Source organism: Sitophilus oryzae, unplaced genomic scaffold (genome assembly GCF_002938485.1).
Source record: "Sitophilus oryzae breed Bouriz unplaced genomic scaffold, Soryzae_2.0 scaffold_1902_pilon_pilon, whole genome shotgun sequence".
Lineage (NCBI taxonomy): Eukaryota > Metazoa > Arthropoda > Insecta > Coleoptera > Curculionidae > Sitophilus > Sitophilus oryzae.
The window spans coordinates 257,305-273,884 of NW_022146616.1; the positions used below are offsets into that span (position 1 = coordinate 257,305).

General features: G+C 30.1%; 1 protein-coding gene across 2 annotated transcripts; it reads right to left on the bottom strand.

The window, feature by feature from the left end:
- Window positions 1-2,953: 2,953 nt before the first annotated feature.
- On the bottom strand, window positions 2,954-14,600 carry LOC115883437. 2 transcript variants are annotated; one of them, XM_030901801.1, is made up of 5 exons: window positions 13,956-14,600; window positions 13,590-13,903; window positions 13,362-13,531; window positions 8,629-8,988; window positions 2,954-3,532 (listed from the first exon to the last, which is right to left on the bottom strand). In XM_030901801.1, the coding sequence occupies exons 1-4, from the start codon at window positions 14,503-14,505 to the stop codon at window positions 8,646-8,648; spliced, it is 1,377 nt and encodes a 458-aa protein (XP_030757661.1). In that variant the 5' UTR covers window positions 14,506-14,600; the 3' UTR covers window positions 2,954-3,532; window positions 8,629-8,645. The 2 variants fall into 2 exon arrangements, with proteins under 2 accessions (XP_030757661.1, XP_030757660.1); XM_030901800.1 differs by lacking the exon at window positions 2,954-3,532 and having other exon boundaries at window positions 8,484-8,988.
- Window positions 14,601-16,580: the final 1,980 nt, after the last annotated feature.

Consider the following 16,580-nt stretch of genomic DNA (forward strand, 5'->3'; position numbering starts at 1 on the left):
TTGAAGGACGACGAGGCATCGGGCGTAAACGGTTTTCCTGCATGCGGAATTTGCGCCAGTGCCATGGTTTAATATAGGAGAGGCAAGTGCAATTATCCGTTTGGCTCAAGACAGGGAGGAATTCCAATTGATGGTCGCCAACCTCCGATGAGGAGAAGGCACATGAAGAAGGTTCTCAAAATTTGAGCAAAAAATCATTTTTTTTGGAAATTTTCAAAGTAAAATAACTCCGTTATTTTGGACTTATTTGAAAAACGATAAAGAGAAAATATGTTTCTTTTATCGAGATCTACCACCCTTTAAAATACTTGCACTTATTTCTGGGATACCCTGTTTATAACAATACACGTGATGCGTATACGCAAAGTTGCGAACGATGTCAAGAATAGGTGCCCAGATTGGCGCTGACTACCAGTAAGCGGCAAACCTGCTTGCACTGTGTTCGCACACTAACTGACCAAGACAGGATACTAAAAACATTAGACGATTAAATCTATTTTTCCAAGGCTCCTTGATTAAGAATTAGTGTTTTTAACATATCCATGGCACTCTAGACTGAATTTTAAAATACGACTTTTTATTGAGCGAGAATCTCAAAAGTTGACATATGACCAAAAACAATTGAACACGTCAATCAATCCTAATTTATGTCATACACTAACATACCAAATCTCGTTTCTTTATCTGAAAAAAATAAAAAAGTTATAGTTTGGTTTGGTTTATAAATAAAAAAGTTATAGGGGTGAGCCACTTTTCAGACGCACCCGGTATACAGGGTGAGTCTTAAACAAGTGCAAATATTTTCGGAGCTGGGAGACCTCGATAAAAAACATATTTTCTCTTTACCGTTTTTTAAATAAGTCCAAAATAACCGAGTTATTCAAGTTTGAAAATTTAAAAAAATATAAGTATATGTATTTTTAAAAAATTTTGAGAGCCACCGGATTTTTCCTGTATTTCCATCCCTCATATACGTGTTTCTGGGGTCGAAATATACTACCCCTATAAATATTTGCACTTATTTAACTCACCCTGTATAGTATATGAGCCCTTCACTGCATAATCCAATACCTACCATAATTTTTCGATCATAATGGTAGTTTGGTTATACAGGGTGGCGCCTCTCATACGCCGCGGAAGTTTCAAGGAGAACGGTAGTTTATATCGAAATTAAATTTTGGCGGCATATGTAGGTCAACTGAAAGCATTTTATAAAAATATATAGAACTATACAGGGTGTTCCCAAAAAAAGTTACACATCAAAGTTGTGTTTTTTCTAATGGAACACCCTATATATATTAATTGATTTTCGGATTCTAGGAAAAAAATAAAGGTGAGTTTTATTAAAGAAGCATATACCTAAAATCTAAGGATTTTGACATATTTCACATTTTGTGAAAATGAAGAGTAAATTTTAAATTTCCATAACAGCTACTTAAATTTTAGTTGACCCTGTATAGCCTGATATTTAATTACAGTAACCATTATATGTTAAACCAAATTGAAATTTGACCCGAAAAGTTATACAGGGTGAGACAAAATTAATATGGCATATTAGTCACTTTTAAAAGCAAGTTACTCCTTTATTTTAAATGCAACACCCAGTATATTTTTCCGGTATTCAGTGGGGAATTTATATATCTTCAAAATATTATTAAGGTTGCCTACCCCTCAGACAAAGATTTTCTTAGATATTTTAATTTTTATGATTTTGCGTCACTAGATCTTTAGTATTTGAAAAAATCTAGGTGGCTGTGTGATATACATTTTGTTAATTTAACGAAAATTAAAGATTCTAGAGTAAAATACTCAACGGTAATAAAAAGATACACGTTAAAAACATATTTTATTTAAAACAGAATTAAAACTAGATATAAACTTATAATTATGTGACAAAAATTAGCTAGATGAAATCAAATGCTCAACATGCTTCATTTCCTGTTAACTGCATAAAATGATTGTCTTTTCAACAGGACCTTTTCATTTTAAAAGGCATATACGTGGAGTTCTGCCTCGAAAAGCAGCTTCTCTCATGTTATCGACAATAGATGATCGAGTTTTGTAAACACTGTCTTTAACATATCCCTATAAAAAAACCAGATTAGATAAAGTCAGGAGTATTTAGGTATTCTATTAAATGGCGAATGCACACTGCATTTACCAACTAATAGAATCATATCAATTCTCTCTGATGTATAGGATAAGTCTGCGTTTTCGGCAAATTTCTGAGAAACGTTTTGTTTTAACTGACACAAAATGATGACTAGGTGTTAAAGTTGGACTAATTAGATAGCTATGTTGAAGTAACGTCAGCCAGATCACAGCCACCCTAGATTTTATGAAATAATATAGATCTTCTCCGATCAAATCATGTAAATGAAAATATCTAGTAAAATCTGTTTGAGGGGTAGGCAACCTTAATAGTATTTTGAAGAGACATGAATTCTCCATTGAATATCGGAATAATATACTGGGTGTTCTATTTAAAATAAAAAAGTTACATGCTTTTAAAGGTGACCAATGTTCAATATTAATTTTGTCTCGCCCTGTTTAACTTTTTGGATCAAATTTTAATTTGATTTAAAATGCAATAGTTAATTTAACTACATATTATGTTATACCGGGAAAATTCCAATTCAGGTAGCTTTTATTGTAATTTTAAAATTGTTCTTTATTTCTAGAAAATGTTAAATATGTCAAAATCCTTACATTTTAGTCATATACTTCTCTTATGAAACTCACCTTTATTTTTCTCCCAGAATCCGAAAATCAATTAATATATAGGGTGTTCCATTACAAAAAACACAACTTTGATATGTAACTTTTTTTGGGGACACCCTGTAGAATTCTCTATATTTTTAAAAAGTGCTCTGAATTAACCTACATATGCTCACAAAATTTAATTTCAATAAAAACTGTCGTTCTCCTTGGAGCCTCCGCGGCGTATGAGAGGCGCCACCCTGTATAGTATAAATATAAATAAAACCACAATTTTATTAGATAAAAATTCTTATTTATATAGATTTATGATACTACATCAGATCTTTCTTATATCCGAAGCTAGTAAATAACACAAAATGAACTAAACCACAATATTGTAAAATATTTTAAAAAATTATAGAGTACCTTAAAAACTGCTAAAAGTCAATTTAACAAAAATATATTGAGATATATGTGCTTTTAAAGTAAAAAATAACTAACATCTAAACCTAACATAAAAGTTATTATCATCTACCTATTTTGGCATCAAATCATAAAATTTAACATAGAAAATCAAATATTCCAAAACCATTCAAACTTAACTTTTTTGTTAAACGTTTATAAAAAGAGCAACTAATATAAAAGTTGCAATAAAACTCCTATTTTATAATATCAAATTTACAAAAATCTTAGTATAAAAATTGTATTATAATAATATACTGTTATAACATGATTTATATCAAAGCATAATATTTATGGTATAACTATTTTCTATTATTGCCCACAGAGTGATTATGTAGAAACAGCGAAATATTATAATCCTTATTGGCGCCTGTAATAAAGATATACAGGGTGTTTCAAAAAATTCGTGGGGAGATTCATCCCGTAAAAATAAAATTTATTTTTCGTATCAGTATAGGTCCGATTCTGCTTTGTTTCGTAGCTACAGGGTGTTAAAGTGTTAATATTTTTTCGATTTATTACAATTTTCTTTTTATATTTCTTTTTTTCAGTGGCGCACATGTTTTTTTTAAATATATCACTGATAACCCATATGCACGTCCCTGATGAGTTTATCGACACTCTTTTAGCATTAAAGTATGTAGGAGTTATAGTAACTTTTAACCTCAAAATTTCATTCAAAACGCTAAAAGTACTTGGAAGAAAATTATAATAAATCGAAAAAATAATAAGACTTTAACACCCTGTAGCTACGAAATAAAGCAGAATCAGACCTATGTTCATATGACAAATAAATTTTATTTTTATGTGATGAATCTCCCCACGAGAGATGGCACATGTTTTTTGAAACACCCTGTATAATAAAATTCTTATCAAATGAACTTTTAGTCACGTGATTAAGCTTGGCCGGCACAGCGCTGCCAACTTTTGCATATTTTCTTTTAATCAAAATATTTTAGGAAACAAAAATAAATTAATTATAAATATACAGGATTGTTCACCACATACGACACGGAGTATTGTAGCTAAACGATGAGATTTTTACAAATTGTAAGTTTTGGGTTCGATGAAGGACTATTAGAGGTACAATTTAAAAATAATTTTACAAGATACAGAGTGTCCCAAATAAGTAAAAAATATCAAAGTTGTATTTTTTTAAATGGTCATTAGTTTTGGCACTTTAGTTTTGTACTACGAGTTTTTCGTTTAAATGAATTGTGCTGTGATAACTTTAAGCTTAAACATGTTTACTAGCAGACCTTGCAGTCAAACATTGTTTTTTAGAACCTCTTCTAAAGTGAAGTGTACAGGGTGAGTCAACGATAGAGTAAAGTCCATTATCTCATTTGTTTCGAGGTTTACAAAAAAATATTAAATATAAAAGTTATAGAGATGGTTAGGATACACGTTTTAAAATTATTATACAGTATACAGGGTGCTTCAAAAAAGTGTGGCGAATATAACATATGTTTTTTTAAATGCAACACCCTATTTTTTATTTTATTTTTAGATTCTGCGTAAAATTCCATTACTTTTTTATATATAATGTTATATACCTAAAATTAAAATTAATAGTTTTTGTTATATTTAAATTTGTTTAAACAAATGTTAGATTGCAGTGGGTTAAAAAATTGTCAATGATAGCATTGATTCTGAAGTTGGACAACTAAAATTTGGTAGGAGAATTTTATAGAGATATAGAAAAAGACCTATGTAAAGATATTTTAGTTAGATGTTACAGGGTGTTCAAAATATATTTAGGAATTTGAACTACTTAAAATTAAGGAATTTCAAATTTTTTAAATGGTACATCCTATATATTATCATTTTTTCTGATAGATTTTACCAAACTCTTCAACTTTTATTAAGAATGTCATATACCTATTTTTATTAGTTTGCGATTTATTCCAATTTTTTCTATTTTTACCCATATTTTTAATACAATTGCGCTATAACATCATAGTTCCATGACAAAAGTAATAATTATGACAATTTCATGTCTGTTAAGCAAGTTAAGTGCAAAATTTGAATTTCAGTTTAATTTGTTGTAATAAGTATAAATGGTAGAGATAACAGATTTTCTTGAAATGAATTAGTCAATGTGAATGATATACACGGACAAGCTTAGAAAACCACATTTTTTGGTTCAGTACTATTTATTATATAGTACTTTGCTAACTACTATAAGGATAGATGTATATTATCAAGAAAACATCTTCAGTGTGTAATGGGACGGTTTCGTGGCAGTAGTAATATTGGCTTTACCAAACGAATTATAAATCAAATTACTACGAGAAAAAAACTATACTGTATGTCGAAGAAAATTCATATATCAGTAGTCTTTAGCAATTAGGCAATCTAATATTACCCGAATCTGTGGCTATTCGCTTCCGACAAAAATCCCAAGTGTCATCTTTCATAATATAGAAATACACCAAGAAATTCACTACTGCGATTTAGTTTATTTGAGTAAAGTTAATTCATTTTAACTAATACCAGCAATTGTAACTAATTATGAAGCTACTTGTTAAAGGTAAGTAATAAATAGTTTTGTTTTGTCATGGCAACTATGATTTTATAGGGTAATTGTATTAAAAATATGGGTAAAAATAGAAAAAATGGGAATAAATTGCAAACTATTAAAAATAGGGATATGACATACTTAATAAAAGTTGAAGAGTTTTGTCAAATCTATCAGAAAAAATGATAATATATAGGGGATTTTTTAATTTTAAGTAGTTGAAATTCATAAATATATTTTGAACACCCTGTATCATTTAACTAAAATATCTTTACATATATCTTTTTTTTCATCTCTATAAAACTCTCCTACCAAATTTTGGCACTCCAACTTCAAAAACAATGGCACCACTGACAATTTTTTACCACACTGCAATTTAACATTTGTTTAATTAAATTGAAATATTACAAAAACTAATAATTTTAGGTATATAATAATATATAGAAAAAAGTTTTATGCAGAATCTAAAAATAAAATAAAAAATAGGGTATTGCATTAAAAAAAAACATATGTTATAGCCGCCACACTTTTTTGAAGCACCTTGTATACTCTATAATAATTTTAAAATGTGTATCTTAACCATCCCTATAACTTTTATATTAAACATTTTTTTGTAAACCTTGAAACAAATGAGATAATGGACTTTACTCTATCGTTGACTCACCCTGTACAGGGTGTCCCACTAAGAATAGCTTTCGGCTGTACCTCGGAAAGTATTAGCCGTAGCGGCTGCAGAAAAAAATATTTATCACTAAAGAGGCTATGGGAAATTGCTGCAAATTATTTTCAAGTTTGTAGAACGACCGCTAGGGGGCGCAACTGCAACAAAAAATAAGAAAATGGAGTTTTTACATAATTTTGCCTTGATAAAGTGTACTAACAGTAAAAAAATAACAAGCTCCATAATCTTCAGTAAATTTTGAATATTTTTTGTTAGAGCCATTTTCCCCTATCTACCAAAATAAAGTGGTGGGGGAAGGTTAGATCTGTTTTTATTTGAATATTAGTAACTCTGGACTGGATGATCGGAATCCAACAAGCAAGGGCTCGTTTAAAAGAGCGTGTCTTACTCTATATTGTACCATATAAACAATAAAAATAAGCTTTTGAACGTAGACGCTAGAAGGCGTTGTCTTACAATTTAACAAACATTGCGCGTTTTTTCAAAAAAATTAAATGCAATAGTATATGTAATTTTAGCTGATAGTAAAGGGTAAAAGCTTAAAAAGTCAGCGAAAACCGCATCTTGATATCTTCTTTCAAACCGAAGATATTAGCAAAATTATAATAAATACCAAAAAATATGCCCCTTAATTACCTTATTTTTACAACACGGTATCAGTAGCCCTCTTGATTATGCCCATTCTAACCTAAAAATAAAATAGAAACAGTTAGTTTATTTTAAAATCGACGATATACCAGAATATCATAATACCAAATGTATTAATATCTAATAATTAAGATATTAATAATAGTGAACAAGAAACGATGATTCAGTGAAGTCATGGAAGGCTTTGGAAAAAAGTTGCTTTTGACGTAATAGTATAAACGTCAAATTGTTATTAGATCAACATTTTGATAGTCTTAGCAGCATTTTTTTATCTTTTGATTGCTTTTTCAAAATGCCAACAACTTCAACTACTTCAAATAATAAAGGCATTTTGAAAAAGCATTTAAAAGATAAAAAAACGCTGCTAAGAATATCAAAATGTTGATCTAATAACAATTTGACGTTTATACTATTATGCGAAAAGCAACTTTTTTCCAAAGCCTACCATGACTTCACTGAATCATCGTTTATTAATATCTTAATTATTAGATATTAATACATCCGGTATTATGGTATTCTGGTATTTCGTCGATTTTAAAATTAACTGTTTTTATCTTATTTTTTTGTTAGAATGGGCCTAATCAAGACGGCTACTGATACTGTATTGTAAAAATAAGGCAATTAAGGGCTTATTTGGTATTTATTATAATTTTGGTAATATCTTTGGTTTGAAAAACTACTTTACTATCAGCTAAAATAAAACATACTATTGTATTTAATGTTTTTGAAAAAAAACACGTTATGTTTTTTAAATTGTAAAGAAAGCGCCCTAGCGTCTACGTTCAAAATCTTATTATTATTATTATTTTTATGGTATAATATAGAGTAAGCGCTCTCTTTGAAACGAGCCCTCGTTTGTTGGATTCTGGTCGTCCAGTCCGGAGTTATTAACATTTAAATAAAGAGATCTAACCTTCCCCCACCACTTTACTTTTTAGCAGATAGGGGAAAATGGTTCTAATAAAAAAAATCCAAAATTACTGAAGATTATGAAGCTATTATTTATAGCACCCTTGTAATTGATTACTTTATTTTACTTTAATTCATATTAATTTGTATTTATAAATACATCTTTAAGATTTCCGATGTAGGAATGAGTTTTCAATAATAATAAAGCACTAAATAGGTAAATTTCTGAAATGACAATTTCATTTGACAGTTATCTTTTACCTTGACTGGTGCTCATAAGTAAGTACAGGGCCATAAGAAAAAAGACTTATTTAAAAAGAAATCGGCGATAACTCGTTAACGAGCTAATCAAAAATATCTAAAGTTATTCTTTTGAATGTGGGGTTTAGTGCTCTTCAATAAACCTAAATAGAATTATTCTCTAAAATAATTAGGGAAGCCAATAATTGACCCCATTAAAATTTACATGGGATTTCCTATGTCCCGTCCGACGATGCAACACCCGGTATTTATAATTAATTTATTTTTGTTTATTAAAATATTTTGAAATATTTTGATTACAAGAAAATATCCAAAAGTGGGCAACGCTGTGCCGTTTAAGCTTAATCACGTGACTAAAAAAATATTTGATATGATCATATACAGAGTAACCCCAGTTCAGTGTTCCCAAAAATCTCCATATCAAATTTTAATATGATCACCTCACCTTCCCTTTGTGAGTGCCTAATTTTTAGCTCTACATTTGTGGCCCCATCTATTGCGAGTCAGTTGAAACACAGGATAGGACTCTTTACAGGTCGTACACAAAACGGCCTGCTCCATCTTGTGTTCCTCTTTGAGATGTTTGGCCAGAGCGCCGCCGTGTTCGAAATTCTCCTTGCAGTAACTGCAGCTAAAAGTGATGGACGGCAAGTGATGGTCGGGCAAGTTGGGCTTCGGGCCGTCGAATTTCTTTAATTTTTCGATATATTCTCGGAAAGTATCGATTTGGGACACGTTAACCAGGCTGGTCTCCATCTTGGGCATGATTACTTCGGTGAAACTGATGTCGTCTCTTGACGGAGTTCTAAAAAAGTTTCGGGTCGTGATTTCTGTGAGGCGCTTTTGAGGATATTTTAATAAAAAAAAAAGTGTGTGCACTATGTGCGCATTAGGGTGGGTCAAAAAAGTCGACTATTTTTTTTTCACTTTATACTCTGAAAAAAAGGTTGGTAGACATCTCACAGAAATTCTCTCCAAGCCTTTCAGTTCTCTATTTTTGCCTTATTATTAGAAAGAAAAATTCATATTTATCTTTCTAATAATAAGGAAAAATAGAGAACTAAAAGGCTCTATTCCTATTAAAATTAAGAGGTTATACTAGGAGAGATTTTTTTTAGATTACCAATCTTTTTTTCAGATAAAGTAAAAAAATAGTCGATTTTTTTGACCCAACATAGTGGGCATATTTGGTGTAAAACTTCTTACTAACAGCTATTAAATTGAAGGATTTAAAGGACATGTTTGAAAAAGTGACATAATATTACGCTGTTTTAATATAAATATTATTTTCAATTTATTTCTGTAATATGTACATTTTCTGTTTCGTCAATAACCTACAAATTTTGTGGAATACCACCCAAAATACACACTTTTATGCAGGTGCGTCCAGACCTGATGAGTCGAGCGCGACCCAAGTAGCATCTATCTGACTTCGAACTAAATCTAACCTGAAGCGACGTCAGACTTTGTGCAACTTTAGGTCGGGTGCTGGTGATACGACTGGTGACGTCGCTTTCCTATTAAAAGCGACGTCGTTGGATCCGAGTCGGTAAATCCAACGATATGTCGACGTACAAAATAACAACGTACCATTTTTATTAATTTCCCAACGTCGTTCCAACGTTGGCTTGCACGACGTACCTATACTTGAACTAGCCCGACGTCTACCCGTTGTCCGAATAGGATACGTCTCACTGATAATCCCTAAAGTAACGTCCAATTATATTTTGTTGTATTTTATGTTCATATATTTAACCTAATTTACGTATCTCTATTTACGTCATTCTCTATATCTGTATTGTATCTGTATCTGTATTCTTCTTCTGTAATATCTCTATTTAGACATTCATCTACATTTTACAGAAAGAGGTCGAGGCTTTTGCAAAATAATAATAGTAGTAGTGATGTCTTCCCTCCACCCACGAATGCATTTTATCCGGAAGAGATCCTGCATTACACTGGTGCACCTTAATTTCATTTTTTAGCTTAGGAAACTAGCAGACCCCACATGTGAGGTACTGGTTCCAATTCTTTTAAATTTTGTATATACTATCTTAAAAAAGTGGCTGCCCATTGTTTTAAAGAGAAAACAAAAACTAAAATATAGTTGCACAAATCCACAAATCACTGATACGCAAAGTGAGGTTACGTGGCGTATGTTGGAATTATATACGTCATAATACGATTGCCGGTCGTCCGGTTTGATGACTTCGGTCGTGTGAGACGACTAATGTTGGAGACCCGGTCGGAATTGGTATATTGGTAGTTCATATTAAGTCGGACACAGAAATCCGCCATTCTTAACAGGTATCCGATTGTCAGCCATTTTAAAATCATTTTTTGTTTTTAAAATTTATATTCACATTCCGATTTCTAGTAGAATAATATTGAGAAGGTTGAGTTTGGGGGGAACCACAGTACAATTTTATGATTAAACCAGCTAGAAAATAAAAAATATATTTTGCAAGTTACTTTTTTATAGATATTTTTATTTCATAAATCCTACTCATTACCTACTTTTGAAGGCGCTCGTTGTTTTCCGGAGTATTTTAATCAGATATATCAAAAAAGTGACTTCCGTTGACAAAACTGATGTCTGGATTAATGATTCAGAATTATTATAATATGAAATTAGGTAGGCACTTATAGTTCCATTCGAGGAGTGATTATGAATCAATTTGTAATTATGTAGTTTGGTTAGGTTTTTATGTATTCTTGGTAGCGAATATGAAACCAAACGTAACGTCAGTGCTTAGCGACGAATTTTAAGTGACTAAAATCCAACGTAATATGACGTTGATAATTGGTAGAATTACATTCCCTATTAGGTCAGATACCGACGTCGAGGCGACCCGAATCTGTATTCCCCATTTAGGTGCAAATAAGGGTCGTCAGGCGGTCGAACCGACGTTGGTACCCGACGTCGGGTTTATTGAACGCGACGTATACCCGACATTAGATAACGTCCAAATGCTACTTGGGGAGACGAGAGCAAGGCAAGCGCGAGACGAGAGCGAGACATTTTCTATCAATTTTTTGACGCAAGCCTGCCACTAGACAAGCGAATTAGATCATAGTAAAAAGAACCCAAACACATTAAATTGTAATTGAATATAACAAACGATGGCCAAATACTAACGCATACAATAATAATTTTTTGTGTCTTTTATATGGTATTTGGTTCGTCGTATTTTATTCATCATCGTTTTTTTTCCCTTTTGGTTGTTTTCCCCCTTTACTCTTCATTTGTTTCGCGATACGACGTCTTTTACAAAATATGTTTTGTAACGTTTTTTAGAACAAAATGTTAAATAGAAAAGTTATAGGGAAGGTTAAGAAGCACATTTTAAAATTAATGTAGAGTATACAGGGTACTTCTAAAAAGTATTATGGATATAACATATTCTTTAATGGGAATACCCTATTTTTTATTTTATTTTTAGATTTTACGTACAATTCGGTAACTCTTTTGCATAATATATTATATATCTTAATAATTCAATTTGTTTAAAGAAATATTAGACTTCAGTATGGTAAAAATTATCAGTGACGCAAATTCTGATATCAATTCTATCAGAAGAAAAAATAATAATACATACGATGTACCATTTAAAAAATTCGAGATTACATATTTAATTTTAAATAGTCAAAATTCATAAATATATGTTAAACACCCTGTAGCATCTAACTCAGATATGTTTACAACTTCAGAAACATGACTGACAATTTTTAACAATACTGTAATTAAAAAAACCTTTGTTTAAACAAAATGAAATACGCATTACAAAAACTATTAGTTTTAGGTATCTAACATTATACATAAAAAAGTCATAAAATTTGACGCAGAATCTAAAAATAAAAAATAGGGTACTAAATTTAAAAAACCATGTGTTATATCCGTCACACTATTTTGAACCACCCTGTATACTCTATAACAATTTTAAAATGTGTATCTTAACCTTCTCTATAATTTTTCTATTTTTTTAATAAATCTCAAAACAAATAAAATAATGAGCTTTATCGTTGGCGGACCCATGTGTATTTAATTTACTAACAAGATTAAAATGTTAATTAAGATGTAAAATATAACTTCTATTTTACAGAAAACTAAAAAAAAGACAGTATTAATTCTTTCACGTTTAGAAAAAAAGCAATATGTATATAATATTTCTAATAAGATACGGAACAATAATACAAAAACCAATATGAAACACAAAAATTTTATTAACAATCATCAAATAATACTATAATATTATCCATTCAACATTTGAATAAAAAATAATTCGTTATATAGATTAGTACCTTACGTTATAGGCATACACATTATACAGACATTTTACATTATAATATAAACAATATTTATCAACAAAAGCAATATAAAATTAAACTTTATAAAGGGACTTGTTTAATTTTATTTAAGGCTTTATGTTTTACTTTATTTTTTTAAAATACTTCAAATGCAAGTTTTTTTAGAGGATCTGTTAACTCCTGGACTTGCATAACCCTAAAAAAATACTACATATACGAATTTTTAAACGGGTCAAAAACAAAAACATAAGTACACTTACTTCTTTATCCATTGGCATACTATGCAAAATCGACAATCTACTAGAGGATTTACAGCCCAACACACAGCAATATAACACCATTTTTAAAAAGTCCACAAAATAACACTTCGTAACAATTACAAAAATTTAGATCGAACCACGAACAAGCCCAAATGACGACGGGGATAAACTGAAGAATTTTAAAATTCAGCCGGTCGCCCCACTTTTGAGCAGGTACCAATCAAAAAACAGAAAAATTCTTATTGGCTGTCGCTTTCTCCCGCCAGGCGACACTAGCGCACGGTGTCTTGAAGTCTACTAATTTCGTGGTTTGACGTTTCGCGGAGAGTGCGCAGGGCCTGGAAGCACCTTAATAATGTTAATGCTTAAATTTATTTAAGAGAAAATTTTTTAAACCTATTGTTACCCAGAACGAGTTAAATTCTTTTACAATGGGGTAGAGATCTACCGCGAATGGGGTAGCTGTGGCAACACTGCCGTTATCACTTTTCCTGATGCTAGCTCATGTTATGACCCTGAATTTTTACTACCAACTAACGTAACGTAACCAACTACGTGTAAAAAAGTTTCACTTCAAAGAAATAAAAAAATTTTTAATACTATGACTTACCCTCTAGATAACTTTTTATTCCTGAAATATGTATTCCTACCAATATTAAATAGGACAGAAGTGTTTGAAGCAATTGTTGCCTTATTCCCTTTAAGAACATTTATTTCGGCCACATCAGCCAACAGTTCATCGATAACTGTTTGAAAAGCTTCTTTCACAGCAGGTTTTTTCTAAAAAAAAATTATTTTAGCAACTGTTTGTTTCAAAAAGACATTTTAAAAATCTTACATAAATATGTCCAATAGCATCCATAAATTCTTTGGACAAAGCCTTCAAGTAATCAACCGTATAACAAGTCCTTGGCACTCCTTGATTAATAATCTTGATTTCTTCTATAAATGAGCTGTAAGTTGTCGGTAAAGATGTACCAACAAAACTGATATGTCTCGTGAACTCATGCAGGTTTCTTCTCGAGAAGGCTAACACTGGTGAATACATATGTACTCCCACATGAGGCCATGTTATTATCTGTTGTAAGGTAATGCTATCAACTACATTCTTATCCCACTCCAATATGCTATGTTGTTTTAAAACAATGTCCCCTAAAATATGTTCGAAATAGTTTATAAATTTCACTAAAAATCTATATCAAACCTGCTTGATTATCAGTAAAAACCAACGTGTTCAACAAAACCGGTTTCGCTGTTATTTTAATCGAAAAAGGTGACAAAACTTTCGGTGCTGAATAATCGGTCTGCGTATTTTTACAAGTTATTTTTTTCAGTAAGTAATTTTTCTTCACTTCTTCAGATTTCGTCTTGTCTATCCCCTCTTTAGCTTCTTTATAATGAATATTGATCGTTTCGTTCAATTTTATTGTAATAAACTTATAGAACTTTTCGTACCAAACTTTAAAAGCCATTTTTCCTGAATAGTATTCAACACTTCTCTGCCATCCTGGCCAGTTCTTTATATAAAACACCAAAATGTACGGTAAAATAGCGGATAGTTGGGGGTCGAGACTGTCTACTTTAATGTGTAATTCCTTCTTAAGCATTAATATTAAAACATCTAATTCTAAATTGACTTGTTTTCTATCTACTAAGGCAGAAAAGCATTTCAATAAACCGCAGTTTTTCGTATCTTTGACTCGTTTTTTCGGTGGAGCTTCGGTGCTTGGTCCTGGAGGCGCCGTTGCAGGCATCGTTAATAAGTATATTTACTCTATATAACACTTTAAAGACTTGTAATAAACTACAAAAGAGCACAAAGATCACTCAAATAAAAATAAACATAACCTATAATAATCTTGCAATTTGACAGCACCACAGCACCATAAAATCTTTTAAAAAGAGAATATCTGGTTGCATTCAACGTTATAAATATAGGTTTTTAATATACAGGGTTTATATAAATAAGCACAAGTCAGGATGTTAAAGAAAGTAATTTTTGAGTCACAACAATTATTTAATTACCTATTAGTGTTAAATACAGGAAAATAATATATTAAAACATTTTTTTTAACAACTAAATAATATATTATGTTCATTTCCAATAAAAAGATATGCAAATTAGCAACTCGAATAGGACTAGATACGTTTTATTTAATAATATAATATCTTTTTTACAGATTTTCCTTATTAAAATAATACTGAATAGCACACAAGTGTACAAGGTGCTTCAATAATATCTTATTATAGCTTAAAACAATATTTTTTTAAGAGAAATTCACATTATAAATTCAATAACGAATTGTTGCTTTTAGAGTATAATTATTTAAAAAAAATAATGTAGAAATTTGCCAGGACCGGCCTAGTAGTTATCGTGTCCTTCAGGAGTTGACAACCGATTTTTTTTTTTATTTTGTTTTATTTTATTTATGAAAAAAAAAATAACAAATTATGACTAAATTATTCTTACCGTTAAATAAAAAATAAATGAAAACACTTTCGATTTAATCCTAAATAAATAGTAAGTATAATAATAGTAAAAAAGCCTAATATTTAAATACCAAAAGTAACGATTTCCTAAAATATAAAGCAAATATTTTCTTATACAATATTTATATATAATTTAGAAATATGTCATTTGCAATGTAAATATTTCAACGTATCTTAAGTTTGTCTATATTTTTTTCCTTTTAACAGTATTGTTTACTATGAATGTTTATAAAAAGGTGTTACTTAGTTTGTCATGTAAATGTATGCTCTTTTAATTTATTTATTTATACTTATAAGGATGGATCACTTTTTTGAAGTATTTTAAAGTCTAAAAAAAGACTGTTTTTATAAAGATCCATAATAAAAAATACTGTCCTATGTGACTTTTCTATGTTGAACGTGCGTAAATATGTAAATGTCAAGTCTTTTACAAGTGTTCTCATATTCCTTATACAAATATATAGAGAGAATTAGAAATAGAATAGTTTCATCATGATAGTTCTTGCTGGAAGATCGAACAATACATTAGTACTAAATTGCCTTTATAAGGAAACGCATAGACGTGTTTATACAGGGCGATTGTAAAACATAAATTCCAAAACACTTTCTTTGTCAAAAAGAAGGTTTAATGAAATGAAGATTATCAAATATTATACACCACCCCGTATATAACATGTACCAGTCATAGTTATTGTTTTAAGTTTTACCTAAGCAACGTGTAACGCAATGTTAGACTATGGAACAATTTTAATAGTGAGTGTTTGGAATACTTCTTCAGCTAATATAACAACAGAAAAAGTATACAGATTGTGTTAACGTTAGAAATTTGTTTTTAAAATATGAAATCAGAAGAAAACATATATTTTCTTGTAAATATAACAGTAATATTTTAATTTAAGTAGCATATTTTTTTTGTTTAAAATCTAAAAACTGTTAATTGTTATACTTTAAGTTAAAATCTATAAGGATTAAATCTGTTTTGATTGAAATTTTGAGTATGACAAGAACTTTTTTTTCAAGCAAGTAAACAACACTGTTAATGTCATGAACATCGGCCATAGACACAATAAAGTTCGAAATTAGTTGTAATTTAAGCATTTGTATTGTAATGTAGTTTTTAATCGACCACACACTAAAAAATAAATAAATATACATAATATATGCAAGTATGAGACGCATTTTGTTTCAATAAATTATAATGAATTAAAAAATAAGTATATCTAGTATATGTATAGAATATAAAGTAATAACTGCATAATTGTAATTATTTTTTCTGGTAGACATCTTTCAAAGATTAATATTGCAGTTTTTTTTTTATTGAAATGTTGTGACTAAAAAG